The following is an 18,609-nucleotide window of genomic DNA, read 5'->3' on the forward strand; positions in this document are numbered from 1 at the left end:
TATAAATCGAGATACTGGAATCACATGAAAAGTCTGTACCCAAATGTCATAGCATAATTAAACAAATGAGTATGAAACCCTTTATAATTCTAATTGTGTGTGTGTGCTCCAGAGTACATACTAGTACATGTTTAGGCTCATAGAAATTGTAGAGAAGACCTGATGGATGAGAATAAATGCCAAGGTCGGCATTTGGCCGATAATTGGTCACATATGTTACATATAATATTTGGCAAAGTATGCCTAGTCATACAGCCCAGCATTAACATTGATAGTTAAAGAAACCAAAAGACCATAGAGAGATATCGAGATGAATAACTCAAAAGATCTGTGCAATCAATCAAAAAGCACTAGCTACAAACAATTAAACACACACAAAATGGTAACAATGTAAGCAGAAAATGAGGTAATGACAAGTATTGTAATATGAAGTCTCTGTCTCTCGCCGATTAGCAAGCACCGTAGGCTCTAGCTGGCGAGACTAAGACGCAGCACTTTCATGCATCCCTGGATGTTCAGGATCTCCAGGACTGGGCTCCTGGAGACAAGGGAATTGACAACGCCGTTCTCCATAACAGCAAAGCAGAAACAGAGCTCACAGAGGTGGGGAAAGGAGTCACCAAGCAGTACCGTAGACGCCGAGGTAGGGGCGGGTGAGGTGGTGATGCTGCAGAGAGCCGCAGGGAGTGGCACGCCGTGCGACCACGGGCGGTTGACGAGGACGAGGTCTTGGTAGCCCTTGGCGGTGAGGAGCGGGAGCCAGCGCGCGAGGTGGGCCCCGGTAGGCGTTCATGTGGCGGCAGACGAGGTGGACGCAGTGGAAGGGCCCCGGGTGCGCCTCGAGAATGTGGGAGACGGTGGCGATGAAGGCCGGCGAGTTGGCGGGCGTAGGCAGCCAGCCGTGGCCCTCGGGGAGGAGGTTGGTGTCGCTTAGAACGAGGGGCGGAGAGCCAGAGCATGCGCCAGTGGAGGAGAGCACGGTGGTGCGCGCGGCGTCCTTGGAGCTCAGGAGCTCGTCAGCGAGTAGCCTGATGCGGTCTACGCCGTCGGAATCGGCGATGAAGGCGATGAGCCGGCCCTTGCTGCTGGCCGGCCGGCGGCGGAGGATGGTCTCGGGTCACAGCCCCTGCGCCGCGACGCGGACGCCGTCGCAGGATCCACGTTGGTAAATGGTCTCGGGTCGGCCATGGTCAGACGGCGGCGCCGGCGGTGAGCGGCGAGGTTTTCGGGATTTGGGGTTTCTGTGTGGCAAGCGAGACGTGGACTGTGGACTATGGGGCCGATCGTGGGCCACACTTTCTATACTATAGGTGGCTGGCCCTGGGATGTTGGGCCAGAGCCCGACACGACTTGCTTGCGTGCCCACCTTCTGTAATTTGAAAAACAAAGTGTTTAATTTGCACAAGACAGCTTGATGATTTCTGTTCATGGATACATGAACGAAACCGTGCTTTTTCGGTACGCTTGGCATACCGCATGCTGGTATGAACTAAACTCGGTCGGGAAGCATGGTTGGAAGGTTATGGTGACAACTCAAATTCTATGGAGAAATAAAAGCATGAACGAAAAGGTGGAAGATTGATGTTCCATCAAAAATAAAAATAAAATCTATGGAGGCTAGCAGCACAGTCCTTGCCAACTTCAGACTTGCTCAAATACCGGAAGATGGCAGTACAATCAAAGTGTGGACTTTGTGGCTCTGAAGATTTCTGGGGGCATTCTTTGATGGAGTGTAACATGGCACACTGTGTTTGGGCATTAGAGGATGATAATCTGGTGAAAGTTATGATGCAGTGTAAAGAACCCGATGCAAAATGCTTCATTTCTCACTGATGGAGTCTATACCGCATGAGGATTTCATCAAGATACTTGTAACACTATGGGCGATTTGGCATGCTCGGAGAAAGGCTATCCATGAGCATGTATATCAGGGCCGTTTGCTACTAATCAGTTTGTCAAGAATTATCTAAGATCACTTCAGATTTGCAAACCCTTGAAACAACATGCAGCTGTTCAAACACCTCTGAGACAACATCACAGATGGATCCCGCCATCTACAGGAGCTGCAAAAATTCATGTTGATGGTGCCGTGTCACGCGACGCAATGGAAGGGACTTACAGCGCGGCTTGCAAGGATTCAACTGAGAAATATCTAGGCTCTTCGTCGATAAAATGTCAAGGTGTGACTGACCCAACATCATTGGAGGCTTTGGCTTGTCGAGAAGAGCTCGCACTTGCTCTTGACTTATCACTTGAAGACATACATATAGCTTCAGGCTGTCAAGGTGTGATTAAATATATCCATGGAAATATGGATGGGCTACACTCTAGCATTATTAAGGAAATCAATCTTACATCTTAGCAGTTCTCTCATTGTTCCTTCATCTTCGAAGGAAGAGAAACTAATCTTGAGGCACATAGCGTCGCTAAATATACTCTAGGCCTTTCTTTAGCACGCCATGTGTGGCTTCTTAATCCGCTGGATCTATATTCTATTCCTACGAACTTTTATAATCAATAAAGTCGAGTGTGTTTAGACTCAAAAAAATTGGCTTTCAGTCTTAATCACCACTTTTAAAAATGACTGGCAAATATGCCTGTGCGTTGCAACTGGAGAAAAACAATCAGATTATGCATATGTGATAGAGATAAAAAATGTCTAAAACATGTGCGAGGATGAGACCAGGACCTTTAAAATGTGATTTCATAAATTACGTATGAATCATGTCATGATGAGATAAGGAACTTTTAGAAAGTCATTTCAAAAGCAAAAAATGTGATGGTCTCATCACGACTTGATTTCCTAAGGCGCCATAATAAAATATTTTTTGCCCGAGCAAACTGCATTGATTGACCCTGCCTGAGCTAGACTAATGAATGATGTGTCTCGCCTTGACCTAGGGTAACGGTGTTTACCCTGATCAGTAAAACTATGGTAACAGAATAAAGATAGATGTGTATGGAGGCAAATTAGATATTAGTCATTTTCATATAGCTAACAAAAGCTTAACAGTCGAAAGTTGGGTTAATTTTTTTGGGCTCAACGTTGTTTAGAACATGGAAACCTTTTTTTACGCGTATGTACTAAATAAAATCATAAAACAACCTCTACAGATAAAATACGTTATGTAAGAAGGTTAGTTTTGTTCGTTATTTACATATCTGTTTGAACTTTTATGAATACTTTCTAAAAAAAATTAGATACCGGAATATGTTTTGAATACACGCTCATTTTTTCTAAAATCACGAGTATTTTTTACAAATATTTTTTCGAAATCATGATTTTTTTAATAATATGTAAACATTTTTTATAATACTAGACATTTTATGATTTTCCAAACAATTTTTAATTGATGCAAATTTTATGGTTTCTCAAAAACAATGTGGACGGTTTTTATAATACTAGACACTTGGTAATTTTCCAAACATTTTTTGAATTCATGAGTTTTATGATTTCTCAAATAAACTTCAAAGCTCACAACTTTTGGAAATACCAAATTAATTTGAAGAAGGAAAAAGATAAACAGAAATAAGGAAAGAAAAAAAGGGGTGTCATGGCCTGGATATGGGCCGTCCCATGAACGCGTGCGGGGTGGAGGAGGCACGCTCACTGATAAGAGAGAAAAGTAGAGGAAAAAAGGGAATGTCATGGCCCGCACATGGGTCAGTCCATGAAACCTTTGGAAATCCCGAATTAATTTTAAGAAGGAAAAAAAGAAACCGAAATAAGAAAAGAAAAAAAAATGGAAAATACTATATGACGCACTTTGCGTCAAACTGTTCAGAGTTCACACAGAATTCGGAGCGATCTGGACCGGCCCGTTAGCGGTTACCGTAGCTATGGAATCGGTTTTCATTTAGTTTTTTTGTTTTTTCTTTTCAGTCTCTTTTTTTATTTTTGTTTTCCTTTTTATATTTCTGTTTCTTTCTTCTTTTTATTTTCTTTCCTTTGTCTGTTTCGTTTTTCCAAAATGTGCAAATTTGAAAAATGTTGGAATTCAAAATTATTCGGAAAATCAAAAATATGTTTGGGGTTTTAAAAAAAATTATGTTTTCAAAAGAAGTTCACAAATTTGAAAAAATCTTCGTGTTTTCAAAAAAAATTCTCCAATTAAAAAAATGTTTGTGTTTTCAAAATGTTTATAACCTTGAAAATTTTCATATTTTCAAAAAATGTTCGTGTTTAAACAATATTCGTAAATTTCAAAAAATGTTCACATTTTTCAAGATAATGTTCGTTTTCAAAAACTGTTCGCCATACCAAAGTTTTGTTCATAATTTCAAAAAAATGTTCTTGTTTTACAAGATGTTTCATTTTTTCAAATTTGTTCGCAATTTCAAGGAAATTTCGTGTTTGAGAAATGTTCATGAATTTCGAAAAATGTTCTCCTACGCGAAATTTGTTCACCATTTAGAACAATATTCATTTTTAAGAAAAATTTCGAGGTTTCAACATTTTGTTCACAATTTCAACAAATATTCCGATGTTTCAAATTTTGTTCGCATTTCGAAAATAGTGTACAATAAAAAATTTGTCCACATTTGTTTTTAAAAGTTGTGTTTTATCTTTTTTGTTCTGAGTTAAAAAAAGTTCCTGTTTTCCATTTTTGTTAAAAAATAAAAGTTGTTCACTATCTCAGAAAATATTCGGAAATTTAGAAAAAATGTTCGTGTTTTTGGTTAATTGATCGTTTTTTGTGAAAATATTAACTTTCGGAAAAACTGTTCACGCTTGTGAAAACTGTTCGGGATTTGCAAAATTTGTTCGTGTTTTGTTTTTCAATCGGAATTACAAACCATCTTCAGTTTCACAAAAAAATTGGTATATAAAGAAACTGTGGCTTTTCAAAACTACTCGCAATTTTCAAAAAATGTATTCAAAATGGTTTCCAAATCTCAACGTGGCTACGTATTCTTATAGCTTTTCGCACCTTAATTTTCAGTTGGCATCGTGTGATGTGGTGGTTGACTGCTCGCTGTCGGTGTGTGAGGTTAACGGATCGAATCCTGGCTCGCTATGCTTATTTTTGTGCCCCACGATAGGAAACGAAACAACAAACGGGTTGGTGGGCCGGCCCAGTCGTGTGTCAACTCTATGCGTCCAACTCCTTGTATGACGCAAAATGCGTCATATAGGAGGTCCCAAAAAAAAGGGGTGTCACGGCCCGCACATGGGCTGGCCCGTGAACGCGTGTGGGGTGGACGAGGCATGCTCGCTGTTAAGAGAGAAAAGTAGGGGGGGACGTCATGGCCCGGTCCATGGAGGTGTGCGGGGTGGAGGAGGCACGCTCACTGTTAAGAGAGAAAAGTAGAGAAAAAAGTGTGCTGTTAAGAGAGAAAAGTAGAGGAAAAAAGGGTAGTACTTGGGATCGAATGCAGGTCTTCCTCCAGGGTGGAAGACGGCGGCTCTAGCCATCGCAGTATATGTGACCTTCTAATATAGATTAGGGTATCATCATATAAGAGTGAACCCTACAACGACGACTTTGCAAAAAAAATTGAATCGTTTTCTTCACTTATCGATGGTATCGTGGGTAATTTATAGCAACATCGAGGGCAATTTTCATGATGTACTGCCAGAAGCAATAGCCCTTTTATTACTAAGTAAAGTTTGAGGTTTCTTCGTTTGGGAGCATGTGCTTGTTAAAATTAGCATGACATACATGTGCAATGCATGCTTGCGTTGTTTAGCTCCAACGAAATCTTATTTTACTTTCTATGTAATCTAAGTAAAACTATTCTACTCCCTCCGTTCCTGAATAAATGTTCTTTTAGAGATTTCAATATAGCCTACATACAGATGTATATAGACGTATTTTAATGTGTAGATTCACTCATTTTGCTTCATATGTAGTCCATATTGAAATCTCTAAAACGAGTTATATTTAGAAACGGAGGGAGTATGTTTAATCGAGTTTATCAAAAGCCCAACATCTACAATAATAAATATGACAACATCAACATATCAATACTACAATGTCATCATTATCATCATGGAGCGGCAAAAATACTCTATTGTTTTCAAAATATATGATGTTTTTTTATAAGTCAAACTGTTCTATGTTTTACCAAGTTTATTCAAACGAATATCAACATCTGCAATACGAAATAAGTAAAATATAAAAATAAATTTTATGATGGATTTCATGAAACTACGAAAAATATCAGCATCCACAATACCAAAATCTTCTAATTGAGGTTGACTTATCGTAGGTGACTCCTAAGTCCAAGCATTTCCAATAGAATGTCCATATCGACAATTAATTTAAACTCAGCACCATCCAAATTTCGAGGACAGTACTCCCTCCTATCCTAAATATAAGATATTCTAGAGATTACAATACGAACTACATACACATGTATGTAGACATATTTTTAGAGTGTAGATTCACTCATTTTGTTGCGTATATAGTCCATATTGGAATCTCTAAGAGGTCTTATATTTAGGAGTAGATGGAGTATTTAATTGGAAAAGCTCAAATATGAATTAATATGAAGGTAAAATTCTACAAAGACTTAAATTTTAATAAAGATGATTTTTTTACAACTCGTTCCTTAGTCAAAAATCAGTTCCAAATGTATTTTCCCCTTTATTTCATTTCATTGCATTTTCACATTTTGATGTAAGTACTAGTATTAAACTACACCTCCTATATGATTTTTATTTTTTGTGCTATTTATTATTATTTTTATGACTCATTCCTTAGTCAAAAAACAGTTCCAAATGTATTTTCCCCTTTATTTCATTTCATTTCATTTTCACATTTTGATGGAAGTACTAGTATTAAACTACACCTCCTATATGATTTTTATTTTTTGTGCTTTTTATTAAAAATAGGTAAGCTTTGTGTATTAATCACTCAAGTTTTGATATATATGTGTCTATGTGTATTAGTCACTCTAGTTTTTGAGAAAACTTTACTTTTGCCACTCTAGCTTTTGTGCACTTTACTTATGTCACTCTAGAATTTGACATCTCACTTTTGTCACTCTTAGCTTTTGACAATACATCACATTTGTCATTTCGTGGAAAAAGCAAAACTTTTAGATTGACAATTGCGATACACTGTCAAAAGCTAAGAGTGGCAAAAGTGTGTTTCTTTTTCGCTTTGCCACAAAATGATATTCTTGATACATTGTTAAAAACTAAGGGTGCAAAAGTGAGATGTCAGATTCTACAGTGGCATAGGCAAAATGGACAAAATCTAGAGTGCCAAAACCAAAGTTTCCCCCAAGTTTTGATGTGTTATGGCAGAATTGCATAATAGATATCTGCATTTGAAATCAGTAAAGAAAGTTGTACCGTGTAAATAGCAGGGGTCACTCTTGAATATCCATTTCTGCGTCCGAGCTCGGTGAACAGTAAAATCAAAACAAATAAAAAAATGAAGTCTTTTGAATGGAATGTATTTTAGCGCCTGAGGTCCATGCCAAATTTCAGCGTATTTGGACATCTGAGTAGCTCTCAGCAAAAAAAACAGGCCCAAACAGTAAACTTTTTCACATACTTCAATTTTTTTGCTGAGAGTTGCTCAAATATCCAAGTGAGCTAAAAATTGGCATGTATATCACACATTCAAACATCTTCCATGAAAAAATTCCAGATGATTTGAATTTTGTAGTATTTGTTTTGATTTCATTGTTCATGCGCAGGAGAATATGATCCCGGGAGCCATTTAGGCGCTCTTGGGTCACTCTATTCTTTGTTGCACTTAAAGATGAAGGTACATCTTAATCCATTTCAATATGGGAGACATCAGTTACCTCTGTGAATTGTTATGTAACTGATGTCTTTTTTGAGAGCTAGGAAATTTTGTGAATGATGAATATTGTTACAAAATGTCAGATAAAATGTATATTTTGTGCAGTCTCCTAGGTTTTATATTCTTGATCACAGATTGTTTCAAAAGTCCGTAAGGCCTCAATTTAAGAGGGGGGAAAATGATCAAGAAAGGGTTTAAGGATATCTCCCTCAGCTGCATGATGCCCCACAAGTATAGGGAATCAATCATAGTTCTTTCGATAAGTAAGAGTGTCGAACCCAAGGAGAAGCAGAAGGAAACGACAAGCGGTTTTCAGCAAGGTAATTTCTGCAAGCACTGAAATTTTTGTAACAAGTTGTTTGATAGCAAGATAAATTGTGACAAGTAACGAGTAGCAATAGTAACAATAGGTACAACAAGGTAGCCCAATCCTTTTGTATCAAAGGACAGCCCGGAACGGTCTCTTATAATAAGCAAGGTGTTCTTGAGGACACAAGGGAATTTCATCTAGTCACTTTCATCATGCTGGTTTGATTCGCGTTCGCTACTTTGATAATTTGATATGTGGGTGGACCGGTGCTTGGATGATGTTCTTACTTGAACAAGCTCCCACTTATGATTAAACCCTCTCGCAAGCATCCGTAACTACAAAAGAAGAATTAAGATAAAATCTAACCATAGCATTAAGTGTATGGATCCAAATCATCCCCTTACGGAAATAACGCATAAACTAGGTTTTAAGATTCTGTCACTCTAACAACCCATCATCTAATAATTACTTCACAATGCATTCCATTAGGTCCAAAGATGGTGAAGTGTCATGTAGTCGACGTTCACACGACACCAATAGGAGAATCACAACATACATATCATCAAAATATCAAACGAATATCAAATTCACATGATTACTTATAACAAGACTTCTCCCATGTCCTTAAGAACAAAAGTAACTACTCACAAAACATATTCATGTTCAAGATCAGATGGGTAATCAATAGCATAATGGATCTGAACATATTGTTTTCCACCAAATAAACCAATTAGCATCAACTACAAGATGTAATCAACACTACTTGCAACCCGCATGTACCAATCTGAGATTTTGATACAAAGATTGAATACGAGAGATGAACTAGAGTTTGAGATGAGATGGTGCTAGTGAAGATGTTGATGGAGATTGATCCTTCCATGATGAGAGCACTACTGGGGAAAACCTTATAGGTAGATGCTTATCAGTAGCGCTAGTTCCTAGGGCGCGCTACTGCTAATTAGTAGTAGTGCTAGGTCACAACAAGCGCTACAAGTTGTCAAGTATCAGTAGCGCGACCGTGATAACCTGCGCTACTGCTAAGTGTTCCCATCGCAACTGACCCGGGCTACCTGTAGTAGTAGCGGTGGGTGTAAACCCGCACTACTACTAATTCGTTAGCAGTAGTGCGCTTCTTTGGCCCGCGGCTACTGCTACGTGTGCACGGGCTAGCGGGTGGACCCCGATTAGCAGTAGCACCGGCCTACAATGTAGCGCTATTGCTATTGTGTTTAGTAGTAGCGCCTTTTCCAATCCCGCACTACTTCTAAGTCTAACTTATCTTCACCCGAGCGCGACCCTCACTCTCCCTCTCCACTCTCCCTCTCCATCTCCATCGCTGCCAAAGGCTGCCACCCACCGCTGCTGTCGTCGACCGCCGCATTTGCCGCCCGCTGCTGCCGCCGTCGCACCCCTGGTATATCTCCCTTCCTCTCTCCGACCGTCTTCCCTCCTCCATCCCTCCCTCCCTCCGACCATGTCCCTCCTCCCTCTTCCTCCCTCCCTCCCACAATCTCCCTCGGACCCTCAACCTCCATCCCTCCCTCCCTCCCACCTGCATTGCATAAATGGGTGGATGAAATTAGTTTTTTTGTAATACTTGGATAAATAGATGGATAGACAGATGAATTAAACTAGGTTTTTTCAGTAATACTTTGGATAGATAGATGGATGGATAGCTATTAGGGTTAGAACTAGGGTATATTTGGTAATACAAACTTTTAGTTAAAAATACTAGTTTTACAAATTTTAGTAAATGTAGGTCTTTTGAATCAGCATAATAATGTTTAGTTGATAGCTTATCAATGTAGAGAACACCTCCGAGAACATTGTTTCAGCATAATATATGTTCTTTTTAGCAAATGTCATTATTTCATTGAATATGTCCTTTTCAGCATAATATATGTCCTTTTCAGTATAATAATGCTTAGTTGATAGCTTATCAATGTAGGTCTTTTGAATCAGCATACATAATATATGTCCTTTTTAGCAAAGGAGTAGTTAATTAGTGCCATGTAGCTGTCAAACCAGTCAACCGTATGCCAACGAAGCAAAGTATGTACACGGAATCGCCAAGAACTAATCCCTAGTGACCGTATGTGAACCCCTTAAGAAACTTTGGACACCGTATTTAGGGTATTTTGAAAAGATGCTTTTTTTTCTCTAAAAATAAAAGCGCAGGAGGTGAGGGATAGTAGCGGGCCAGCAAATGAAAGAACAATCAGTTGGCTTTTCTTTGAATTAAAAACAAATCGACCTCGACTAGAATCAAAATCAGTCAAAATATTATTTGACACTCCCAACAATTATTATTAATAACCAAATAATCGGCTACTGAGCTAGCTATTCATATCAAATTATCATGTGAGCTCTCGATTGACGCGGTCAACTAGAAGGGGGCCATCGTAGAAAAATTTACCATTGATCACCGGGTGGCGGAGTATGAGTCCGGCAAACTAAGATACGCGGGCAAGTTGTCGGGTAAGAGCCAAAGTTGTCCGTTCTCATGAAAAATCTGGATGTTGCTGCATGACACCGTTCTCCAATATCCATGGTGTCATTTGTCGGGAGGTAGCCGCTGCCCATTGGAGATAGATCAGTGGTGCCGCCTGCCGCAATACCACTGACACTGATTGTGGTCGCCTGATCTGCCAAGCCACCGGTGGACAACGTACGACTTGGGGAAAGGACCGATCAGCGTCGGGTCACGCTGGTTAAGCCCGCAATACACCAGCCAATCTCCCGATGCACCATCCTGTAATATCACGTCATAATTAAGTCCATGCATAATGTAAATGTATAAATAGGTAATATTTACTTTTTTATTTTATTTCTAAGATGGATCTGCGTACACCAGGTTATCTTGTTGACCCTCACCATGATGACTTTGATTGTGAGGCTTTGCTTGATTCTGCTGGACGGGGAGACCGGCCGACCATGTCGCCAAGAACTAAGAGCATCTTTTTCGAAGAAGGGTGCTTTATTACTTAAAAGGTTTAAGCATTACACCCGGGCTCTGCATAACTAAAATGCACACAGTCAACAAAGTCCTCATGACAAGCCAATATATAAAAGAAGAAGGCGCAATACAAAGATGAAATTTGTATGACGCCTAAAGCATAGGTGGCCCAATCCTAAGATCATGCTGCCATCCATGTTGGGTAAAAGTATCCCTCACCGCAGCCTCCAATCGTGTACACACCTCCGTAAACAGGTCTTGATTCTCCACTCGTTGTAGAGAGGACCATAAACGAAGCGTCCCGATACATCTGTAGATAACCTGCATAAGAGAAGTACTTTTATCGTTAAAAACCTTATCATTTCTACATAGCCAAAGCGACCAAATCACGGCAAGCGCTCCCACCCTGAGAAGAATTCTAAACCTGTGATCAATTCCATGTAACCAGTTGCCAAATATATTAGCAACACTACACGGAGGATACAAGCCAGAAGCTATCTGGATGACTGACCATATAGAATGAGCCAATTTACAATGGAAGAACAAATGTTTTATTGTCTCATCATGCGGACAAAATACAGATTGCGTACTTCCATGCCAATTCCTTTTAATAAGGTTATCTTTAGTAAGAATGACTCCGCGACGAAGATACCATGCAAAGATTTTATTCTTAAGAGGTATCTTCATCTTCCAAATCTTCTTATTATTATCAGCTGGCACGTCTGACTGGACCAAAGCTCTATACATAGAATCCACTGAGAATTGTCCATTCCCATGTAAGTTCCAACGAAAGACATCGGATCCTTGTCACAACTGTACCGTGGTTAACCGCTGGAGCAGTATGTTCCACGATTGGAGTCTAGGCCCAATTAAATCCCTTCTGAACGTCACATTTGGTGGAAATGATTCCAAAACCTTGGCAATAGTATCACCCTTGTGACGCACAATATTGTATCGAGCTGGATATTGTTACCGGAGAGTAGCATTACCTAACCACTTATCCTCCCAGAATCTAATTTCCGAGCCGTCCTTAATTGAGAAGGAACCATAGCGGAAGAAAATTTTCTTCGTTGCCATTAGTCCGGCCCAAAAATGAGAGTCCCCAGGCTTCCAGTATACTTGGGATACCGCCTTAGAACCCACATATTTTCTCCTTAGGAGGGTCCATACACCATGTTCCGTCAACAACTTAAACAACCATTTGCCGAGGAGGGCCCTATTCTTAACCTCAAGGTCATGAATGCACAAACCACCTTGGTCCTTGGGACGGCAAACCACACTCCATTTAGCCAGTCGATATTTCTTTCTCTCGCTATCTCCTTGCCAAAAGAATCTCGATCGGAAGTAATCCAATCTATCTAATACTCCTTTCGGCAATTGGAAGAAGGAAATCATATATAGTACCATGTTACTTAGTACTAAATTTATGAGGACCAACCTTCCTCCCAGAGATAGCAATTTACCTTTCCAACTGCTAAGTCTTTTTTGTAGTCTCTCCTCGACGTGTTTCCATTCAGCATTTGTGAGTCTCCGATAATGTATCGGTATCCCCAAATAAGTGATCAGAAACTGGCCCAATCCGCATCCGAACAGGTCAGCATACAGACGGGCCTCGTCTTGAGCCTCGCCGAAACAAAACAGTTCACTTTTATGGAAATTGATCTTAAGCCCTGAGAGTTGCTCGAATGCTGATAAAATTAATCTCAGATTTCTACAATCGAACTTGACAAATTCGACCTCGCCCGCGGACACGATCGGGCGCATCGAACACTGACCGGGCACATCTCATATTTCCTTCTCCACATACAACTTTCTCATATTCATCCTGTAAATCCATACAAAATCATGCAGAATATATAGCTACGTACTACGTTCTATACTACTCAAATTTCATCGTTGTCGAAGATGGCCTGAGTTGCCTGCTCCAGAGCCTGGGCCGCCTGCGCCGGAGCCTGCGACGCCTCCATCTACTGCTGACGATGACGCCTGGCCTCCGCAGCCGACTCCGAGTGGATGGAGTTTAGGATGGCATGCTGCTCCGGCCACACATTCACGTCCACCTCCACCGCCGGCGCCTCCTCCTCCTCCACATCTAGCGTCGGCACCTCCTCCGCCGGCTCCTGCTCCTCCTCCTCTTCCTTGTCCACCTGCTCCTCCTCCTCCTCCTCCTCTTCCTCCTCCGGTGGCACCTTCTCCTCGAAATCCTCCTCTGGTTCCAGAGGTAGCCCCGCTTCCCTACAGATCCGGACCTGCTCAAGGAGGAACAGACGACGCTGGATTGTGTAGTAGCGGCGGCGTGGGGGCATGGCTGATGGGCTCGAGTAGCGGTGGAGGGAGGGAAGAGGCGGATGTGCTAGGGCTGGGGCGCCGGCCGGCTTAAATAGCCGGCTACGCCCTCGGGCGGGGAGTCAGAGCGGCGGCCACGCAGCGTTCACAATGCGTCGACCGTCGAGGCACCCGTCGGACCGTCGGGTTTCCTGGCGAGTCCATGTGGGGCCAAGCCGTCAGGCCGACGTGCCGGGCGCGCCTGGGCTCCCCCATATCCGCCTCATATTTGGGTTGGATATGGGGGGTGCCAGTCAGCCCATGCGTTTAAGGCCGGTTTGAGAGGCCTGGTTGGATCGAAATTTCGTGACCGGTCAGTGACCGGGCGGCTTGCCCGGGCGTTTGAGACGGGTTTGAGGGGTCTGGTTGTAGATGCTCTAAGGGCGCGCCAGCCTCGGGCTAGAAACCGACCGGACAATTGGTGTTGATGCAACTCATTTTTCTAAGGGTATCTCCAACATCGACACTCAAACTGTCCGCATACGTCTCGACCACACGGCCTGAACCATAGTAGCCATCCAACGCAGACCTGTACTGGTCCGCCGAGCGATCCGGACGTGCTTTTTTCCGTAAATTGGAGTCAAAGTGGGAGGCTGGTGGTTTGCGGGAGCCCGAACGGCAGCCACATAGGACTCTGGCACCCCCGGCCCACCCAATCCCCATCCCAGTCCCATTTCCTTCCATTCCCCCCTTCTCCCCCTTGCTTTACATCAGCACTCTCCACCTTCGCCGCCACCGCTGTACGTGTCCTACCGTCACAAAGGCATTGCCGGACATCTGCAACCAACACTGACATGCCTGCTCGCCTCTACGACGGCGTTGTCCATCCTGGAGCCATTTGTACCCAGGTACACTCCACCCTCTATCGACGACCTTCATGACGGACACCGTGCTTGGCAGGTGTTTGGTTAAATGCCATTGAGACCACGAAGTTCCTGGTTACACTTAATAAATAGAGCGACAACATTTACCTTAAAAAAAACGTTTCGAATGATGCTGTCTTTCCCGTTGGAGATTTGAACAGCAGCTAAACTGTTGTGATCCTTGTTCAACGACAAGGCGTAGACGCCCATGGTCACGCTGACTCCGTAGTAACCAGCCGATTCTCCGGCTTCCAAATGTATGCATACTGCGTACACAAGTGATGCATGCATGGCATGAAAACCAAATGAAACATGTAAGCTTGGATGCCAATTAAGCCAACGTGAAAGGAAAAACAGCAATCATGCATGCCAGATTAAAAAATGTCATATATACATACATAGATGATTGAGGAGTGCGCCGGACTGGTAGGTACCCCATACCCGGCAGGCGTCCTGGTTGGGACCTCAGGTCTAAGATGTTTCGGTTTGGCTGCGATGTCTGTTTGGTATTAGGCCCAGACTATCAGCGCCCCTTCATCGATTGGATAGGTGTAGCGACAGTTGTTGCTTAGAAAGTGGCTTTAGTCTTGCTGTTGTATGACTTTGTAAGGTCTTGTGAGAATAATTAATAAAATGGCCGTATGCATCGTCCAGATGCAGAGGCCGGGGGTCATCCTCCTTTTCTAAAAAAAAATACATACATAGATGAAGTCCGATTCCACCAATCCTTTAAGCAATCCAGGTGTTTGAATAAAGGAGCCTATTTCATTGATGTTGCACTTGTCAACAGAAAACTAGGATGAAATAAGTGGCCTGGTGATCCATGGCCTTGTTGATTCATCCTCGCTGGAGGCAATTACGTGTAGAGAGGCACTTCCACTAGCAGCGGATCTTGGCATGCAACATCTTCACCAGCATCGGATTGCAAAGGGGTTGTAAACCATATACATTAAGGCAGCGGCGGTTCTTATGGGCGCATTATCAAGGAGATTAAACAGATGGAGGAATCGCTTAGGTCATGTTCGTTTGTGCATGAACGAGGGGCCTGAACTGTTTGAGGCTCAAGGGGTTCGTCCACTGGAGAAGGGGGTTCGACGCGTGCGCGAGGGGCCTGAACTGTTTATGTTTCTGCAGCTTTTAGTTTGTTCTAGGTTGAACCGCATGGCTTCTCTAATGGAAATCGGAACGGTAGGCCCATCTTACGTTTATGAGGCTCATAAGTTGGCTAGGTTAGGCATTTCCATTGCTCATGGGAGACACATTTGGTTAGGCATTCCACATGATACAAATGTAATACTTATAAATGTTGCCTATGATTAATAAAGCCTAGCACACTATGCTAAAAACGAAAAGCAGAACCCAGAAGTTTCTAAAAATAAAGGCAGGACCCAGGAGGTGAGGCATGTTGGTAGCGGCCGGGTTAACAAACGAAAGAACATATCCGTTGATTTTTCTTTGAATGGATATAAAGCCAGGCTGCAAACATGTTATTGTACATTGGACCAAAAAATCAACTTCAACCAAACTCAAAATCATCAGTAAAATTATTATTAGACACTCCCAATAATTATTAGATAACAAAATGATCAACTATTGAGCTAGCTATTCATATTGAATAATCATGTGAGCTCTTGATTGACGCGGTCAACTAGAAGGGCCCACCGTAGAAAAACTTGCCATTGATCACAGGACTCGCGGAGTATGAGCCCGAACTAAGATATGTAGGCAAGTTGTTGGGTAAGAGCGAAGGTTGCCCATTCTCATGGAAAATCTGAATGTTGCTGCATGACGCCGCCGTGGCCGATGCCATAGTGTCATTCGTCGGGAGGTAGCCGCTGCCCATTGGAGGCAGATCGGTGGTCCTGGCTGACGCAATACCACCGACATTGATTACGGTCACCCGATCTGCCAAGCCACCGGTGAACAGCAACTTGGGAAAACGACCGATCAACGTAGGGTTACTCTGGTTAAGCCCGCAATGCACCAACCAGTCTCCCGTTGCACCGTCCTGTAATATCAAGTTGTAATTAGGTCCATGCACAACTTAATTTATAAAATTGGTAACACAATATTTTTATTTTATATGCTAAGATGGATCACCAAGGTATTTTGTTGACCCTTACCTTGATGACTTTGATTGTGATGCTTTGCTTGATTCCGCTGGACTGAGAGACGGGGTCGATGATGTCGCCAAGAGCAAAGGGCGCACCAGCCTCGGGCTGGAAACCTACCGGACAATCGGTGTTGATGCACTTCGTTTTCCTATAACCATCATTCTGTATACATCGAGTGTCAGCAATACATATACATAAACCATTATCATGAAAAATGAGCTACCAATGTTCAATACAACTTACCGTCCACGCAGCACTTAAATGAGAGCGCGAATCACCGTACAGGCGTGGGAACACCTAGCCAGTAGCAAATTAAATTTGGTGACAGATCTGCATTGCATTATGCATGTGGCGGCCGATTATATACTACCTACGTACCTCCCAGCCGATTGCAATGATGTCGTCTCTCCCATTATTGATTTGGAATCCACCAAAACTGTACTGATCGTTGCTTAGCGACAAGGCGTACACGTCCATGGTCACGCTGACTCCGTAGTAACCAGCCGATCCTTCCGCTTCCAAATGGTGATATGCATACTGCGTACACACGTACGTGATGCATGCATGACAAATAAAGACGTTAAAAATGCATTAATATTGTTATTATAACCAAATGAAACATGAACGAATGGATGGCAGTTAAGCTAACGTGGAAGGAAACACAGCAATCATGCATGCCGGATTGAAAAACTGTAACGATTTAAGAGGGAATCATATATACATACATATTTGTCCTCTGACGCCAATCCTTGAAGAAGTCCAGGTGTTTGAACAAAGGAGCCTGTTTCGTTGATGTTGAACTTGTGAACAGAAAAGTACGGTGAAATTAGTGGCCTGGTAATCAAAATAACAGAGTACCGAACTAGAACTAGATAGCTAGAGTTATACTAGCTGCATACCTCTTGGCTTGTTGGGAAGAACAGTACTGCATTGGCTCCACCGACGAAAAACAGCAGCACCAGCAGCATCATGATCATGATGGCGACTAGAAGGTCAGCTATGTTGATCTTTGGCGGAAGAAGCGCCACAATTTATAGGGGTGCTTGGTTTCGGTTCATTTTAGGAAACCACTGCACGCTATAATGGAGATGGATTCGTATGTGCGATTGGCCTCAATAAAAAGGTAGTATATAATTTTTTTATAGCTAACTTTCTATCTTCTAATCCCCGCTAGCGAATACATGGCAATATTTTGATATCTTTCCTGCGTGTGATTCTATGATATCTCTCCCTTCCCATGTTTAGGCATACAGATTTTTCTTTTTTTTAGAAGCATGCACAAGCAGCGACCGGCTTTATTATAAATTAATAAAACCAACAAGGCCGAAAAAGCGCCATATAGTTATACAATACAAACCGAAGTCTGAAGATAAAAACAGGGATACAATACAAGTCGTGACTGATAAACGAGCGCTAAGTTGCAAGGGATATAACAAAAGAAATCGTCGCCGTCGTCTCACGGTCCTTCCTCCTCCTCAGAGGTCGCCATTGCTGAAAACATGGCCCATTTGAAAATATCGTTAGCATTTTATTACAAGAGGTCCAAAGCGGCCATGCTAAGGCCCCGAAAGCTCGCCACACGAGTCTACGGAATTGGCCACACAAGTTCTGAAGAATGGCAAGCATGTCCGTCATGGAGGAGTGGTTCCAATTCACGCCAAAGCAATCCCGGATAAAACTCCAAAGAAATCTAGCCGGAGAGCAGCGAAATAAGATGTGTCTAGCATCTTCGGGCACTCCACAAAGGGCACAATTACCATTGCCCGGGCTATTGAGTTTTTGAAGGTTCATCGCAGAAGGCAGGCGATAGAGAGCGGCTTGCCATAGAAAAATGTACACTTGGGCGGCACCCTAGCGGCCCACAAAGCTTTAGCATAGTTGATTTTAGGGCCAAAGGCCAGCTTAGCGTAACTAGATTTAACCGAGAAATCGCCAGAGGGTTAAAGGCCCACGTAATCTTATCTTTTGTCGGTGTTAGGTGGCAAAAATCCCCTCTCGTTAGGGTTTCTCTCTCCTCTCGGTGGCGACGCTCGCGACCCCCATAGAGAAATCGATCCCCCCTTCCTTCTTCTCCCTGCCGGTGACTGCCGGGGCTCTTGGGCCTCTCCAGCGGGTGGGGGGCGAGGCGCGTTTGGGATCATACTGCCCGCGGACCAACTCTTCTTCGGGCAAGAGAATATGAGTGATGCTGCTTCGGGATCGGGGCAGGGCGCCTCCGATCTAGAGGCAATGATGAAGGAATTAGGGCTGAAGGAAGAGGGCTTCCAAGATGTTGCGA

At 42.7% G+C, this 18,609-nt stretch overlaps 2 protein-coding genes across 2 annotated transcripts in view; both read right to left on the bottom strand.

The window, feature by feature from the left end:
* Window positions 1–18,609, bottom strand: part of LOC109768865 (chaperone protein dnaJ C76, chloroplastic) — a 147,497-nt gene that overhangs the window by 102,456 nt on the left and 26,432 nt on the right. The gene's annotated exons all lie outside the window — the stretch shown is intronic.
* On the bottom strand, window positions 15,866–16,808 carry LOC109768867 (uncharacterized). Its single transcript, XM_020327603.1, has 4 exons — window positions 16,710–16,808; window positions 16,575–16,628; window positions 16,341–16,493; window positions 15,866–16,225 (listed from the first exon to the last, which is right to left on the bottom strand). Exons 1-4 carry the CDS (start codon window positions 16,806–16,808, stop codon window positions 15,866–15,868), a joined length of 666 nt encoding a protein of 221 aa, XP_020183192.1.

This window comes from Aegilops tauschii, chromosome 2, assembly GCF_002575655.3.
Source record: "Aegilops tauschii subsp. strangulata cultivar AL8/78 chromosome 2, Aet v6.0, whole genome shotgun sequence".
NCBI classification, from domain to species: domain Eukaryota; kingdom Viridiplantae; phylum Streptophyta; class Magnoliopsida; order Poales; family Poaceae; genus Aegilops; species Aegilops tauschii.

Bases quoted from the DNA above. Each gene is read 5' to 3' on its own strand.
- LOC109768867 (XM_020327603.1), bottom strand. From the start codon at position 16,808: ATGGACGTGTACGCCTTGTCGCTAAGCAACGATCAGTACAGTTTTGGT. The intron at 16,494-16,574 runs GTAAGTTGTATT...CGATGTATACAG, and splicing joins ATTTAAGTGCTGCGTGGACG to AATGATGGTTATAGGAAAAC. The intron at 16,226-16,340 runs GTAAGGGTCAAC...TTGATATTACAG, and splicing joins TCACAATCAAAGTCATCAAG to GACGGTGCAACGGGAGACTG.